This window comes from Coenobita brevimanus, chromosome 51 (assembly GCF_032717465.1).
Source record: "Coenobita brevimanus isolate Jiangsu-jjx chromosome 51, ASM3271746v2, whole genome shotgun sequence".
NCBI classification, from domain to species: Eukaryota; Metazoa; Arthropoda; class Malacostraca; order Decapoda; family Coenobitidae; genus Coenobita; species Coenobita brevimanus.
In genome coordinates, this window is record NC_137004.1 from 8,305,439 (window position 1) to 8,318,709 (window position 13,271).

At 42.2% G+C, this 13,271-nt stretch overlaps 1 protein-coding gene across 1 annotated transcript; it reads left to right on the forward strand.

The window, feature by feature from the left end:
• Nucleotides 1–635: 635 nt before the first annotated feature.
• On the forward strand, nt 636–1,019 carry LOC145400142 (uncharacterized). Its single transcript, XM_080272654.1, has one exon. It carries the CDS (start codon nt 636–638, stop codon nt 1,017–1,019), a length of 384 nt encoding a protein of 127 aa, XP_080128780.1.
• The last annotated feature ends 12,252 nt before the right edge of the window (nt 1,020–13,271 follow it).

The window sequence follows — 13,271 nt, forward strand, 5'->3', positions numbered from 1 at the left end:
AACTGGTCCAAGCAATTCCGTCACAGTACTCCATCAAGATCAGCGGCCGATCAGAACAACGGCGTGGAGTTTTGGGGCCCCTCCAGCAGCATCCACCTGAGCCATCACCATGGCTTCTTGCCATCTTCTCGCCTCTAAACCAAACCAGCGACACCTCACCTACTGCACCCATTCCAATCACCTTTACTACACTCACCTCACACATCATCACCTCATTGGCCAGCACCTCTACTCCCAGCCTTCTCATCTCCTCCATCACCTTTTCCCTCAGCCTTGTCATCCCCTCGGCAAGCAGTTGGTCCAGGTTCATTGCATAATATTTTGTTTAAATAACTTGTGTTATTTACATTCAATGACAGCAACTTAACCAAATCTCAGCCAACAACTTAACCAAACCTCAGCCAGCAACTTAACCAAACCTTAGCCAGCAACCAGGATAAACCACAGCTAGACCAACAACTAAGCCACATCTAATCCCACATGAAGCGTCTGGACAACTGGAGCAAGAAGTGGCTGCTGTCATTTAATGTAGATAAATGCAAGACCATCCATGCAGGCTACAACAACCAACAGGCCAATTACCAGCTTAAAAAACAGCACTGGAGAAGTCAACACAAGAGAAGGATCTGGGTATCATGGTGTCAAACAATCTTAAGTCATCTACTCATGTTCCCAAGATAAATGGAAAAACCAATGGTCACCTGGGGACTATAAAGAGCAATATTTCTGTGCTAAACAGAGAGATACAGGTACCACTATACCTCTCCCTGGTCCACCCAGTTCTGGACTACGGAGCTCAGTCTTGGTCTCCATACCTGAAACAAGATATTCAGTCGCTTGAACGAGTACAGAGGAGAGCCACGAAACTGGTCCCAGAATTGGCCCAACTGCCATATGAGGAGAGATATCGCCGCCTGGAGCTACAGACACCGCAGGATAGGAGAATCAAAGGGGACATGATTGAAACATATAAACTATTACACGAATTTGAGGACATCCCCTACACTCGTTTCTTCTAGAGGAACATGAATGATTTGAGAGGGAACTACCTTAAGCTACAGAAGCCAGACCGCTGGAGGACAACATTAAAGGGTAACTGGTTCTCCACTAGAGTCATTAACTATTGGAATGCACTTCCTGAGTGTAGTGACCGGCCCAACAATAGCCACATTTAAAGCCTGGTATGACAGCCACATTAAATCGTTAATCCGCCCCGTCCCGACCACTTTTTCACCACTGGTACCCCCCCAATCCTGACCATTTTTGGACCCAAATTTTTTTTGCTAAAACTTTCGCTTTTGGTCAGAAACAATGGTCAATCACCAAGAAAGTGTTCACCGGGGTCCATAAGTGGCCTAAACAGGTATACCTTCGTTACACAAGGTACCGTGTTCTCTGTAGGTGGTCTGAGGCTCTCATGTTTTCTATGGTATTATAAGTCTGGGAAACCAATGAAAGTAAGTAGATATGTATTTATTACAAACATAAAAACATGTGATACAAGAGTAAATTGGATTTTATACAAAAATAGAGGTGAAATAAGCATTGTACCATCGGGCGAACCGGCGAAATCGGCCAAACTGTTCACAGTGAATCGCTAACATTGCTGAATCATGATACATATCATTTTTTCTACTTACATAATACATCTCCAATAACATTATACCATTTTACATTACATTGAACTGTTTTTACGTATTCACAGGCCTTTCGATAACATTTAGCGTAATGTTAGCGCTTATTTACGTAGTAAATGAACTCGCTGGGACTGTTATTTCAACTCGTATTGTGTTTTTTCAACTTACATAATACTTTCCTAATAACATTAAACACTTTTCCACTTTAGAGAACTGTTTTGAGATAGTTTCAGGCTTTACGATAATATTTAGCGTAATTATAGTTCATAATAACACAGAGGGTGAAGTCGCTATGACTATTATTTCAACTTACAACCTATTTTTGTACTTATATAATGCTTCTCCACTAACATTACACATGTTTCCACTTTATATCATTGCTATCACATAATTGGAGACCTTACTATTCTACTGAGCATCATATTATCGCATATTTACACAGTGAGTGTTATCGCGATATCATTTGTTTCATATTACACTAGTATTCAACTTATAAATTACTTTCCTACTAACATTACACCCTTTTCCACTTTATATCATTCCTATCACATACTTACAGACCAGAATGTTCTACTGAGCGCAATATTTTTGCAGATTTACACAGTGGGTGTACTCGTAACATCAATTGTTACAACTTACACTATTTTTCAACTTATACGTTACTTTCCTGCTAACATTACATCCGTTTCCACTTTATATTCTTGCTATCACATATTTACTGACCAGAGTGTTATACTGAATGTCATATTTTCGCAGATTTACACAGTGGGTGTAGTTTTGATATCACTTCTTTCAACTTTCACTATTTCTCAACTTATACATTACTTTCCTGCAAACATTACACCCGTTTCAACTTTATATAAGACTTAGCACATACTGACTGGCCTTACCATTATACTGAGCATCATATCACCATCCCACACAGTTTCAGTAGTGTAGGAAGTTATGGTACTCTCTGAAACAGGGTTGAAGGCACAACGCAACATTGCACTCTGCACACTCGTACCTTGTGTCTTTTCTCTGAGTGGCTGGTCTGACTGTCGAGTGCTTGCATACATGGCAGCGCCGCTGGGGTTTACAACGGTTTGGTTGGGAAGGGATTGTGCTAGGGTAGTGGCGTCCTGCGAGGTGTAGGGGAGTCTGGGCAGCCATGGGGGTGCGTGTGCGGTGTGTGGGCCTGTCCTGGGCATGCCTGGCGATTATTTCACGTGCCAGCTCCCTCACAAACCCCTCAAAGGTCTCTGATATTCCAGTTGTCATGGCGTGCAGGTAGTGTGCGTTCAGGACCGTGATGTCGAGCATGTGGAAAAAGAGCTTTTTGTACCACTTCATCGTGGTCCTGGCACAGTCCACACTGGAAATTATCGAGTCTGACTGATCCACTTGCCTCATGTTCAGATTATAGTCCAGTACAGACTTGGGTTTCCAGACGTTGCGCCTCCTCTCACTACGGTGATCAACGGAGTGTGTGCGGTGCATCAGGGGGCTGTATACAGTCGATAAGAGGCAAACTTCCCTGTTGTGGTTCCACAGGGTGGCAAGAATGTTATTTGCGTGGAAGAAAACCACCTCGTTCTTGTCAAGTTTCCTCCCTATCTTGACTATATGGCGACGGTTTCTCTTGACTGTACCTCAGACTCCGGTGTTGTGTTGGTGGAGGAACCTAGCGAGAAGAGGGCTAGTGTACCAGTTGTCCAGGTACAACACATGACCACAATGAAGGTACTCCTCTATCATTGTCTTCACCATGGCCCCTGAGAGTCCTATACTACGATCTTCTGTTATATCTGTCTGTGCGCCCGTGTACAAGACTATGTCTTGCACATAACCAGTCTTACAGTCACACATAACAAAGATCTTGAACCCGAAACGGTGTCTCTTGCTGGGTATGTACTGGCGAAAGGAAATATTGCCTCTCCACAACACAAGACTCTCGTCTATGACGAGGTCTCTGTAAGGATAAAATGAGGAGTGGAACATTTCCCGTAAATGATCAAATACAAGCCTAATTCTCCTCATTTTATCAGTGTTATTACAATTAGCTGGATCCTCTGCATCAAAAAAGTGGAGGCGGCCGAGAATCTACTGAAATCTATTACGACTCATCACCTTTCCAAAGAAAGGTGTGATGGTCATTGGGTCAGTGGTCCAGTATGCCGGTATTTGATTTTTTCTGAAAACACCCATCAAGAGAACCAGGGCAAAAAATAAGAACATCTCAGAAATTGTCACAGAATAGTCATATTGCTGGGAATGCCTGCTCGTTGTTCCCAGACGTTCACTTTCATGGCGCTGTGTTCGTGAAAATAGGTTTGTCTGCTCCACTATGCGCCCCACAAACGCCTCCCCAAGAACAGGTGGAAGAAATCCACCCTAGTGGAACCCGCATGCACACCTGGAGCCGTGCAACCAGACCGCCACTCCTCAGTGAAAGGGTGAATGATGGGTGTAAAATTACTCCCATCTTCCCAGTTCCATGAGACACTACCGTCTCCAGCCTCATCCCCATCGTCGCCTTCGTCAGGGTGGGGAGGTGAGGGTGGTGGGGGAGGTTGGGGAGGTGGAGAGCGGCGCCCTTCATCACTCCCACTTCTCTTCCCTCTCCCTTTTCCTTTACCCTTTCCCTTCCCTTTCCTTCCTTTCCCCACAGCCCCAGGATGTGGGGAGGAAGTTTGGGAATATTGTGGGGCAAAAGACGTGCTGGGGAGTGGCTCCACCTCCTCTTCCCTAGACCTACGTGCACCACGTGCTCGTGCTGCCTCCCTCACACCACTTTTCCTTTCATTCCGCACTCCCGCCACACCACTTTCCCTTTCACCCCGCACTCCCACCACAGCACTTTCGCCTTCCCCAGACAAAACACTAGGACCATACCTTATTTGCCTTCTCGCCCCACCTTCTGATCCTCGGGGTGAGATTTTTTCCTTCCCCAACCACGAGGCAATATCACGTCCTAAGCCGCCGTCCTCGTCCTCATCCTCGTCCTCGTCCTCATCAGAATCTCTCTCTAGGGGATGGAGAAAGGTCCGTGCAGGTGTTTTGGGTGCAGGCTGGCCTTCCCTTGCCTTACGATATGTGACATACCCCTTTTTCCGGGGCGAAGGGACCTTCTCATCACTGCTTGTTATTTCCTCCTCAGGCTGCACGTAATCTAGATCCACCACATCATCATCAAGTGGAGAATCACTATCTCCAGTGAAGGCATCCAGGGCGGATTGTATCTTGTCATCTGAGAGACCTTTACGCGCCATGTCTGACCTGGGTCACTGCTAACAGGTGAGTGACCGAGACAAGGGCACGTGCGGGTCACGCGGGGTCTGGGACGCTGCCCGCCTGGTGGCAGGTAGGGGAGGCTTGGGTAGGTGGGCGAATCGAAAATCTCGCGCGAATTTTGAAAATTGTGGAAATTATGGACTTTGCAATTGCAGTGCATTAAAGTACGTCGACGAGATTGGCAGTGACAAAACGTGAGGACGTGGAAGAACGTCGACGGGATGCCACGGGTTAAGGCACACTGGCTGACGGGTCTTAAGAGGTGGGGAACACCACAAGAAGCCTGCTTCTTAACCCCTTAACTGTGGGGCGTCATTTTCGTGACGCTTGGGAGCAAGAGATCATACCGCGGGACGTCGCTTTTGTGATTCTGTGTTATTTTGAATTCACCCGGGCTTCCAAGTGGGGGCTTGTATCATCTATCAGTACTGCCAATGTCCAATACTAGTCAGCACTCCTAATCTCATCTGTACTCCCATCCATTGTTGACAATTTAGCCATTTCTCCCCGTTCTTGACTCCCCTCCCTACCCCCCCTCCATTACCCTATCCTCTCGCCTGCCTGGCCGTGCTACGCTAAGTAAATCTTCCCTGGAATTTTTCACTGATTTCATCCATTGAAATAAGCCCTATGCCCTATTCTTATACCAAATAATATATACAAGAAAGAAATAAGGTAAGTGAGAGTGCCATACACCTGGAATTGGCTAATTATCACCTGACAACACTTCACTTGCACTCGTTCGCAAATTTTCGCTCTTTATTTCCCCTTGAAATATGCCGTATAATCTATTTTCGTAATAAATATACATATAAGGAGGGAAGGGAGAAGCCTAAGTGATATTTACATTCACCTGGAACTACCTAATTTATAATGTAATGTCTAGATTTCCTGCTAATCATTTCTTTGCTATAAATAGATGTGTCAAGAGGCTGAACGTTGGCAGTACTGCTTTCCCTAGGTAGGCCTCCACTCCGGCCCACCCTTATCAGTTCACTCTCATCTTCCAGTGTGGGGGTACGTCTGTTCGCTCTTGCTAGCTTCAGGGCCTATTTACCCCCATGCAAAGGGCCCTGTGACCTTTACCCCCTACTAAGCCTCGTGTAGAAAGAGGTAAAGGGCTGACAATTGATAAAAGAGTAACTACGATCTTTCTATTGAGTAAAACAGTGCAAGTGGAATTGCAAATAATGTGTAAACAGCAAGTGAAAGTAATGAATGTAAATATACGTGAACGGTGGAAAATAGTTTTATAAGTTACTTCAAGTGACAGTGCATAACACAGAGTAAATAAAATAGAAATGTAAATAACGTAAATAAAATAGAGAACGTAAATAGAAATGTAAATGAGTAGTATTATAAGAATACGAGTATATACCCTAGGAGTAATGAAAGTGAAAGTTTCACTCTAGCATGTCTGAATACTATGAGTTATGAGAGGGAAATTGAAAGTGACATTCACTCTCAATGCTAGTATACAAGACGAGAAAGTGAATGCTACGTATTTTACTGAAGGAAATTGAATCCCTACTGTGACTATAAACTAATACTACTGAAGGAAACTTATGGATAAAGACTGTAGATATATGAGTGTTATATAATAACAGAAATATTAAGTGTGAGGGGTTTTATAAATAATAAATGACAGAGTACCAAGAGCGAACTAGCGCAAGTGCGACGTTCAGACGCGCTCGTAATTTTCATTGCTTTCACAGTTGTTGTTTTTTTGGAGTATGGATCCCAAACTACTTGAAAATCATAGAGTAGTGTTTATAGTGTTAATATCTGGCTGTGGTAATTATATTACGGGTTGTCGGGAAGTGTAAAGTGGAGACTTCGTTACCCAACTTCAGAGGTCTCCACAAGTCCTACAGTAACAGACGAAGGCTCAACAAACATTCCAGGAGAAAGCTGAAGGTATGTGCCATAAGCATATTTAATTTTATTATTCTAGGACTAATAACTGATTTTTGGCAAATATTTTTTGAGAGTGTGTCGAAGCCCGAATAACCCCACGGCACACGCAAAACATTGGTAAACATGCCCGTGGTGTAGGGGTTAATTCCCCACTATGTATTCATAGGTATGGTAAGCATTCATACGTAAGCAACCCAGCTAAAAGATTGCACCCAGACCATCAGCAAGGCCAAACCAGCCCAAGCACCACCATTGATATAACAACCCACTTCAGAACTTAAGCCGGTTAATCATAGCTTCTACGCGGCTCAGATTCCTGGCCATCATTTTTTCAGCACTCATACCCTCGGCATTCAGCAATCTACTCTTTCCAAAATAAATTATATGAACGTCATAATTTCTGGGCTGTCCGCACGCCATCACGTTCATCTCGTGGATGTCGTTGTGCATGTAACCGGCCTTATGAATCTGTTTCACCTCCTGTCGCACACCATTCTCAATCCGGATCCTGTCAAAACTATCAATGCCGTAACCGCTGTTATAAAAAACTTCCATGGGTGTGCCTTCCACGTTCTCCGTCAATATCACTTTACGGTCGGAGCAAACTGCATACACCTTGGGTGCTCCCCCGATCCCGTCCAACTTGGCCATCACGTGTGCCTGCCAATATGTCTCATCGCCAAACACATCTCGTTGCTCGTACCCTACCTTTAAACAAGCCTTCTACCCTTGTATGTGACCAGCAGCACTTGTCCATCCACCCCAAAACCCAGTTTCTTAATGACAGTAACTTCGGCCATCAGTTCCACGCAAGATTTCACAAGCACTTCCTTGTCGTCTGTCCCCAACTTCTCCATCTTATTACACCTCAGTTACTCCTCCAGCAAACTTGCACCAGATATGGTGACTTGTTAATACTTTATTAAACTTTGTGCTGATGTGAAAATGAACAACACAGATTCCCAGAAAAACAAGAAATTCTCGAGCTTGACTGACTCGCTCACGCAGGTGCTCACCTTTTATAGCCCCAAGACGCCGGAAGTGGATATTATGAATACTTCGCGCTGCCAATAATTTGTTGTTTTCCTTCCATAATTGCCCCAGTGCCATTCAGGCCCTTTTCACTTATGCATTTAAAAAAATAATAATAATTCTTAAAGTTTGTAAGACTGAATTAGTGTTATAGTATCAGGTTTTAGGAAACGTCAAATAAACTTTTCGAATGCCTTTTTTCGGTCGTGGAAACTTAAATTCAAATCTGCGTTTGTATAGTACTTTTGAATGCACCACAAAAAATGCAAAATAAACTAGCCACAAAATGATTTTTTTTTCCTTTTATTAACTGTTATTATAAAAGTCTCTTCACATAAGACTGAGATAAATAACTGTTTACACAATGAGTTACCCAACCTCCTTGGCTGACACGGAAAAATTTCGTGCACAGTTATGACTCCTACCACAATACTAACCTACTGGCCTGTGGCTCCATATCCTTTCCATGGCACCTCTTCGTTACTAGCACCACAGTTTAAGTTAGTGCTAATCTCTTATTACAACACAACACTGAAGATGGTTAGACGGCAATTTTACGCCAAGTTAAAGTAAACAGGGTTTAGTATCGTCACTATTATACTTTCCTCTAACTTCTCCTAAAGGCCTTACTTTCATCAGCTGGATTGGTGATAATTACAGTATAAGGGAAAAACATTCAAGCACCAGATTCTGTAGCTATTAATGGTGCTTTTAATAACAAAATCAAACAATTTATAGATGCTGTGACCTCTCTTCAGCTACAATTAGGGTGAGGTGGGGGTCAACCGTACTATTAGTGGCAAAATATTCACCAAACATTCAGATAAAGGTTGTATTATAAAATGTAAATATCAAAAGAAGTTTCAGGAAATTAGCAGTCTTTGGTATGGTTATCACTTGTTTTGAAAAAAGATAGACTTAAATGTCAGGACCAACTTGCCTAGCCCCGGGCTCTTACGCTCCTCGTGGGGCAACATAGGACTGGATGATAGATGGATGGAATATGCAAAATAAATCGCTTATGAAGAGGTGATGGGAAAGTTGCTAAGAGAACGAGAATTCGACACATTGCGTTTGTAGACTGTAGGTGAGAGGCGGGGCACAGATAACGATAACAGCCGGTGTCATATCACCCTCGCAGTGGTGTTGGCACCCGAGGCGGGGCACAGATAACGATAACAGTCAGTGTCATATCACACCCGTAGTGCGGCACCCGAGTCGGGCTACAGATAACGATAACAGCCAGTGGCATAGCACCCCCGTAGTGGTGTTGGCACCCGAGGCAGGGCACAGATAACGATAACAGCCAGTGGCATATCATCCCCGTAGTGGTGTTGGCACCCAAGGCGGGGCACAGATAACGATAACAGCCAGTGGCATATCACCCCCGTAATGGTGTTGGTACCCGAGGCGGGGCTGGCATAATACAGTACATTTAAGGCCTGAGTGTTGGGCGTGTATAACAAAGATCCTTGGAGGTACTGACACTATTTATAAAACAACCTGTATGCAGTAATCAGCAGTATGCTAATATGCTGTCACACTGTTGATAAAGCAACATTGCATGCATTCATCAGCAATATGCTAATTCGCTGTCACACTTGGTAAAGCAACAATGCATGCAGTAATAAGCAGTATGCTAATACGCTGTCACACTGTTGATAAGGCAACATTGCATGCAGTAATAAGCAGTACCGTAAAACTGCCTAACTTCGGACATTTTTTATTTTTATTTATTTTTATTTTTTTTATTTTTTTTGCATATAACTTCATGTACAGTAGAGTTGCATTAACTAATCCTTGTTGGTGCCCACATATAGTCCAGGGATGTGGCAGTTGAAACTTAGTAATGAAAAAAAAAAAATAGTGCCAAAACCGTGAGTGTTATTCAAAATTTTCAAGCGTCCGAAGTTATCATCGATATCTGCTAACTCTGGACAGCTGTGGCTAATTTCGGACACTCATAGGCTTTGCCACATACACGCCTTGAGACTTCAGTGGCGGCTATTTTCGGACAGCCAGGCAATACTTAGGACACTTGGGGATAAAAAAAAAAAAAAAAATAGAAGAAAATTGCACAGTTCTGTGGTGAGTGAGAAGTTTAAGAACAGACCGAGTACAAAAATATTGTTTTTTACCCCTACAATTGAAGGCACTCAATTGGGCACTGAATCACATTGCAGTCAGGTGATTTTCATATGAAAACAATCACACAGGATCAACAAGCTTTTTTTTTACCCCAAACACCCCAAGAAACCTATCCCATATACTGAAAAAAAAAAAAAAAATCTTCTTGCAAAACTTCACGAGTAGTTGCCTTACTGATGTTTTCTATGCTCACCATATTCATAGAAAAACGTCAACTAGGAGATGAAACACATGAGAACACATTAGTGTACATTACTAACCATAACAACATTTTCTAAACTGAAACCCTGTGACTAGGCCTATAACTTTAGGCTACCGTACCCGATACTGGGTAACGAAAAGAAACTAAAAAACTATTCATTTGTACTTAAAACATCACAATACTGAGTAATATATATATCACATTTCAGATATAAACGTAGTGGTATATTACATTACTGGCCACAAGAAACCAACCGGTACCACAACTTAAACCCCGTGACTAAGTCTATTGTATCAGGCTACCAGGTAATGAAAAATAACTAAAAAAAAGTATTCCTTTGTGCTACTCCACATCAAATTAATGAGCATTACAGTTATAGTAGCAGCTATCACATTTCAAAGAGGTATACCATACATAAGCAATTCAAAACTTAAACCTTGAGCTTTAGCTTTACTGTTAAAGCTATACTGTACTATTATTGCCATAGGGATTTATTTAAGCCACAGACTGACATCAACATCAAAGATCATTCTACACTTACCGTCACGTGTAGGCTCTGATAAAACCTTAGTGTCATCTCTACCTACATCACTAAAGTCATCAACTATGAGATTAACAAAGGTGTGGCATGTCCCCTTTACATGCTTTAAAAACCTTTAAAAACCTTACTTTAACACAGTGTCCAAAGTTAGTCTGTAAAAACAAAACAAAAACCTCAGGTGAAATTATTGTTTTCATTCTCAGAGGATTATGTGACAACATTTTGTAAATCCCTTTGGTACATGTCATCTACAATAAATGTTCCTTAAAATCTGCCTGTTTTGGTCCACACATCTACTTCCAAAATTTCTGCACAGACAAAGTTTTCAGAGGAACAAAAAAACATAATTTTTTTCAACAAGTTATGCATTTTTTTTTTTTTTTTTCGCACACTTCCATTGATGTCAGGTTCATGTGGTTTTAATGTGATATACTTCAGTGCTTCACCCAACTGCCTATATTTTTTGGTTTTCAAAATATAAAGCCATAGTCCCATTATTTTGGTTCATTACATTTTTTCCTCAAATCTCCAAAGTTGAACTCAAGTCCGAAGTTAGGCGGTTTTACGGGATGCTAGTTCGCTGTCACGCTGTTGATAAGGCAACATTGCATGCAGTAATAAGCAGTATGCTAATTCGCTGTCACACTGTTGATAAAGCAACATTGCATGCAGTAATAAGCAGTCTGCTAATTTGCTGTCACACTTGATAAAGCAACATTGCATGCCGTAATCAACAGCATGCTAATTCGCTGTCACACTGTTGATAAAGCAACATTGCATGCCGTAATCAGCAGTATGCTAATTCGCTGTCGTGAATACAAAAACTCTAGTGACACCCATTTGCAAGATGTAATTTTTAAAACTAAACTGTCTCGTCACTACTTCGTCTTTGACATGTTTTCATCCATGTACTATGCACAGTATAAGTGTTGTGAACTAACTTTATATTTCAACACTAAGAAATGCTTTAGATATAAATGTCCCATCCTGTATTTCATGTAGCGCCTTCCATCACCACAACTTTATATTTCAACACTAGGAAATGCTTTTGATATAAATGTCCCATCCTGTATTTCATGTAGCGCTTTCCATCACCACAACTTTATATTTCAACACTAAGAAATTCTTTTGATATAAATGTCCCATCCTGTATTTCTTGTAGCGCCTTCCATCACCGCAAATGTATATTTCAGCACTAAGAAATGCTTTAGATATAAATGTCCCATCCTGTATTTCATGTAGCGACTTCCAACACCACATCCAACAAGAAGTGTGTGCCAAGTTTTGACATGAGACCTTTTGCAATCACAATATTCGTTCAACTTCAGACCAGCCCCGTATATAGCCAGACAGTCAGGCATCTCACCACGCAACCTTGCGTCCAACCACACATCTAACCACACTACTGCTCATTTAACAACACAAGAACGCATCTGACCACACAACTACTTACCTGCTCACAACACCATGCATCAAACAACACAACAACACAAACAACAAGCATCTAACCACGTAAAACTTACCTGCTCACAACACCACGCATCAGACCACAGAAACGTCTAATAGAGCGGGAGCCCAAGGGGGTCAGAGTAGCTGGAAAGCTAACCAATCTTCCTGTGTATAGCAATATTTTACATACTTCCGAATACAGAGAAATGGATTTCTGCCGGTCACACACTGGTGGTCGTGGTCTGCAGGGTCAAAAACAAGGTATGAAAATATTAAGCTAGAACAGCTCATGAGCTAACCAGTTGAAACCACTCTCATATTGTTCAGCATTGTCCACTGTGTATGAGATCACCACTGCCAGAAATTTTCAGTGGTGGGGTACCTGCGCCGGAAACTTCAAAATGGCCACGTCCCTTAGCTGACTAGATCAGCTCATGAACTAACCAAGTGAAACCACCTACAAGATGTTCAGCATAATATTGTGTATCTAAAATGACTACTGCCAGAAATTTTCAGTGGTAGGGTACCTGCGCCAGAAACCTCAAAATGGCCACGTCCCTTAGCTGACCTAGTTCAGCTCATGAGCTAACAAAGTGAAACCATCTACAAGATGTTCAGCATAATATTGTGTATCTAAAATGACTACTGCCAGACATTTTCAGTGGTGGGATATCCTTGTCAGATGCCTCGAAAAAAACCCACCCCCTAAACATACCCAAACCACCTCATAACCTAGCCCCCCCATGGGGGGCAGAGTGCTGGGTTTTCACTGACTGCTGCATAAGAGTGTTTTGCAACCTCATGGCATTCGACAGTGTCAAAAGTACTGCACTTACACTTATGTGAGAGAAATGAAACAATATATGGGAAAGTATAAGAAAAGATAACTTTACTTCCTGTCATATCAGTTATTAATTGTTAATTTTGTTACAGCATACGTATTAATGATTAATCTATCTCATCCTCCTCTTGATCTGAATCAGAGTCTTCACTCCATGGATTATCTGATTTGCGCAGTTCATCAATATTTTCTTGCTCATGGCCAGTCTTGCTATCGCTCTCAATAACAACC

Excerpts from the sequence above, each read along its gene's own strand:
- LOC145400142 (XM_080272654.1), top strand. The coding sequence starts at position 636 with ATGGTGTCAAACAATCTTAAGTCATCTACTCATGTTCCCAAGATAAAT.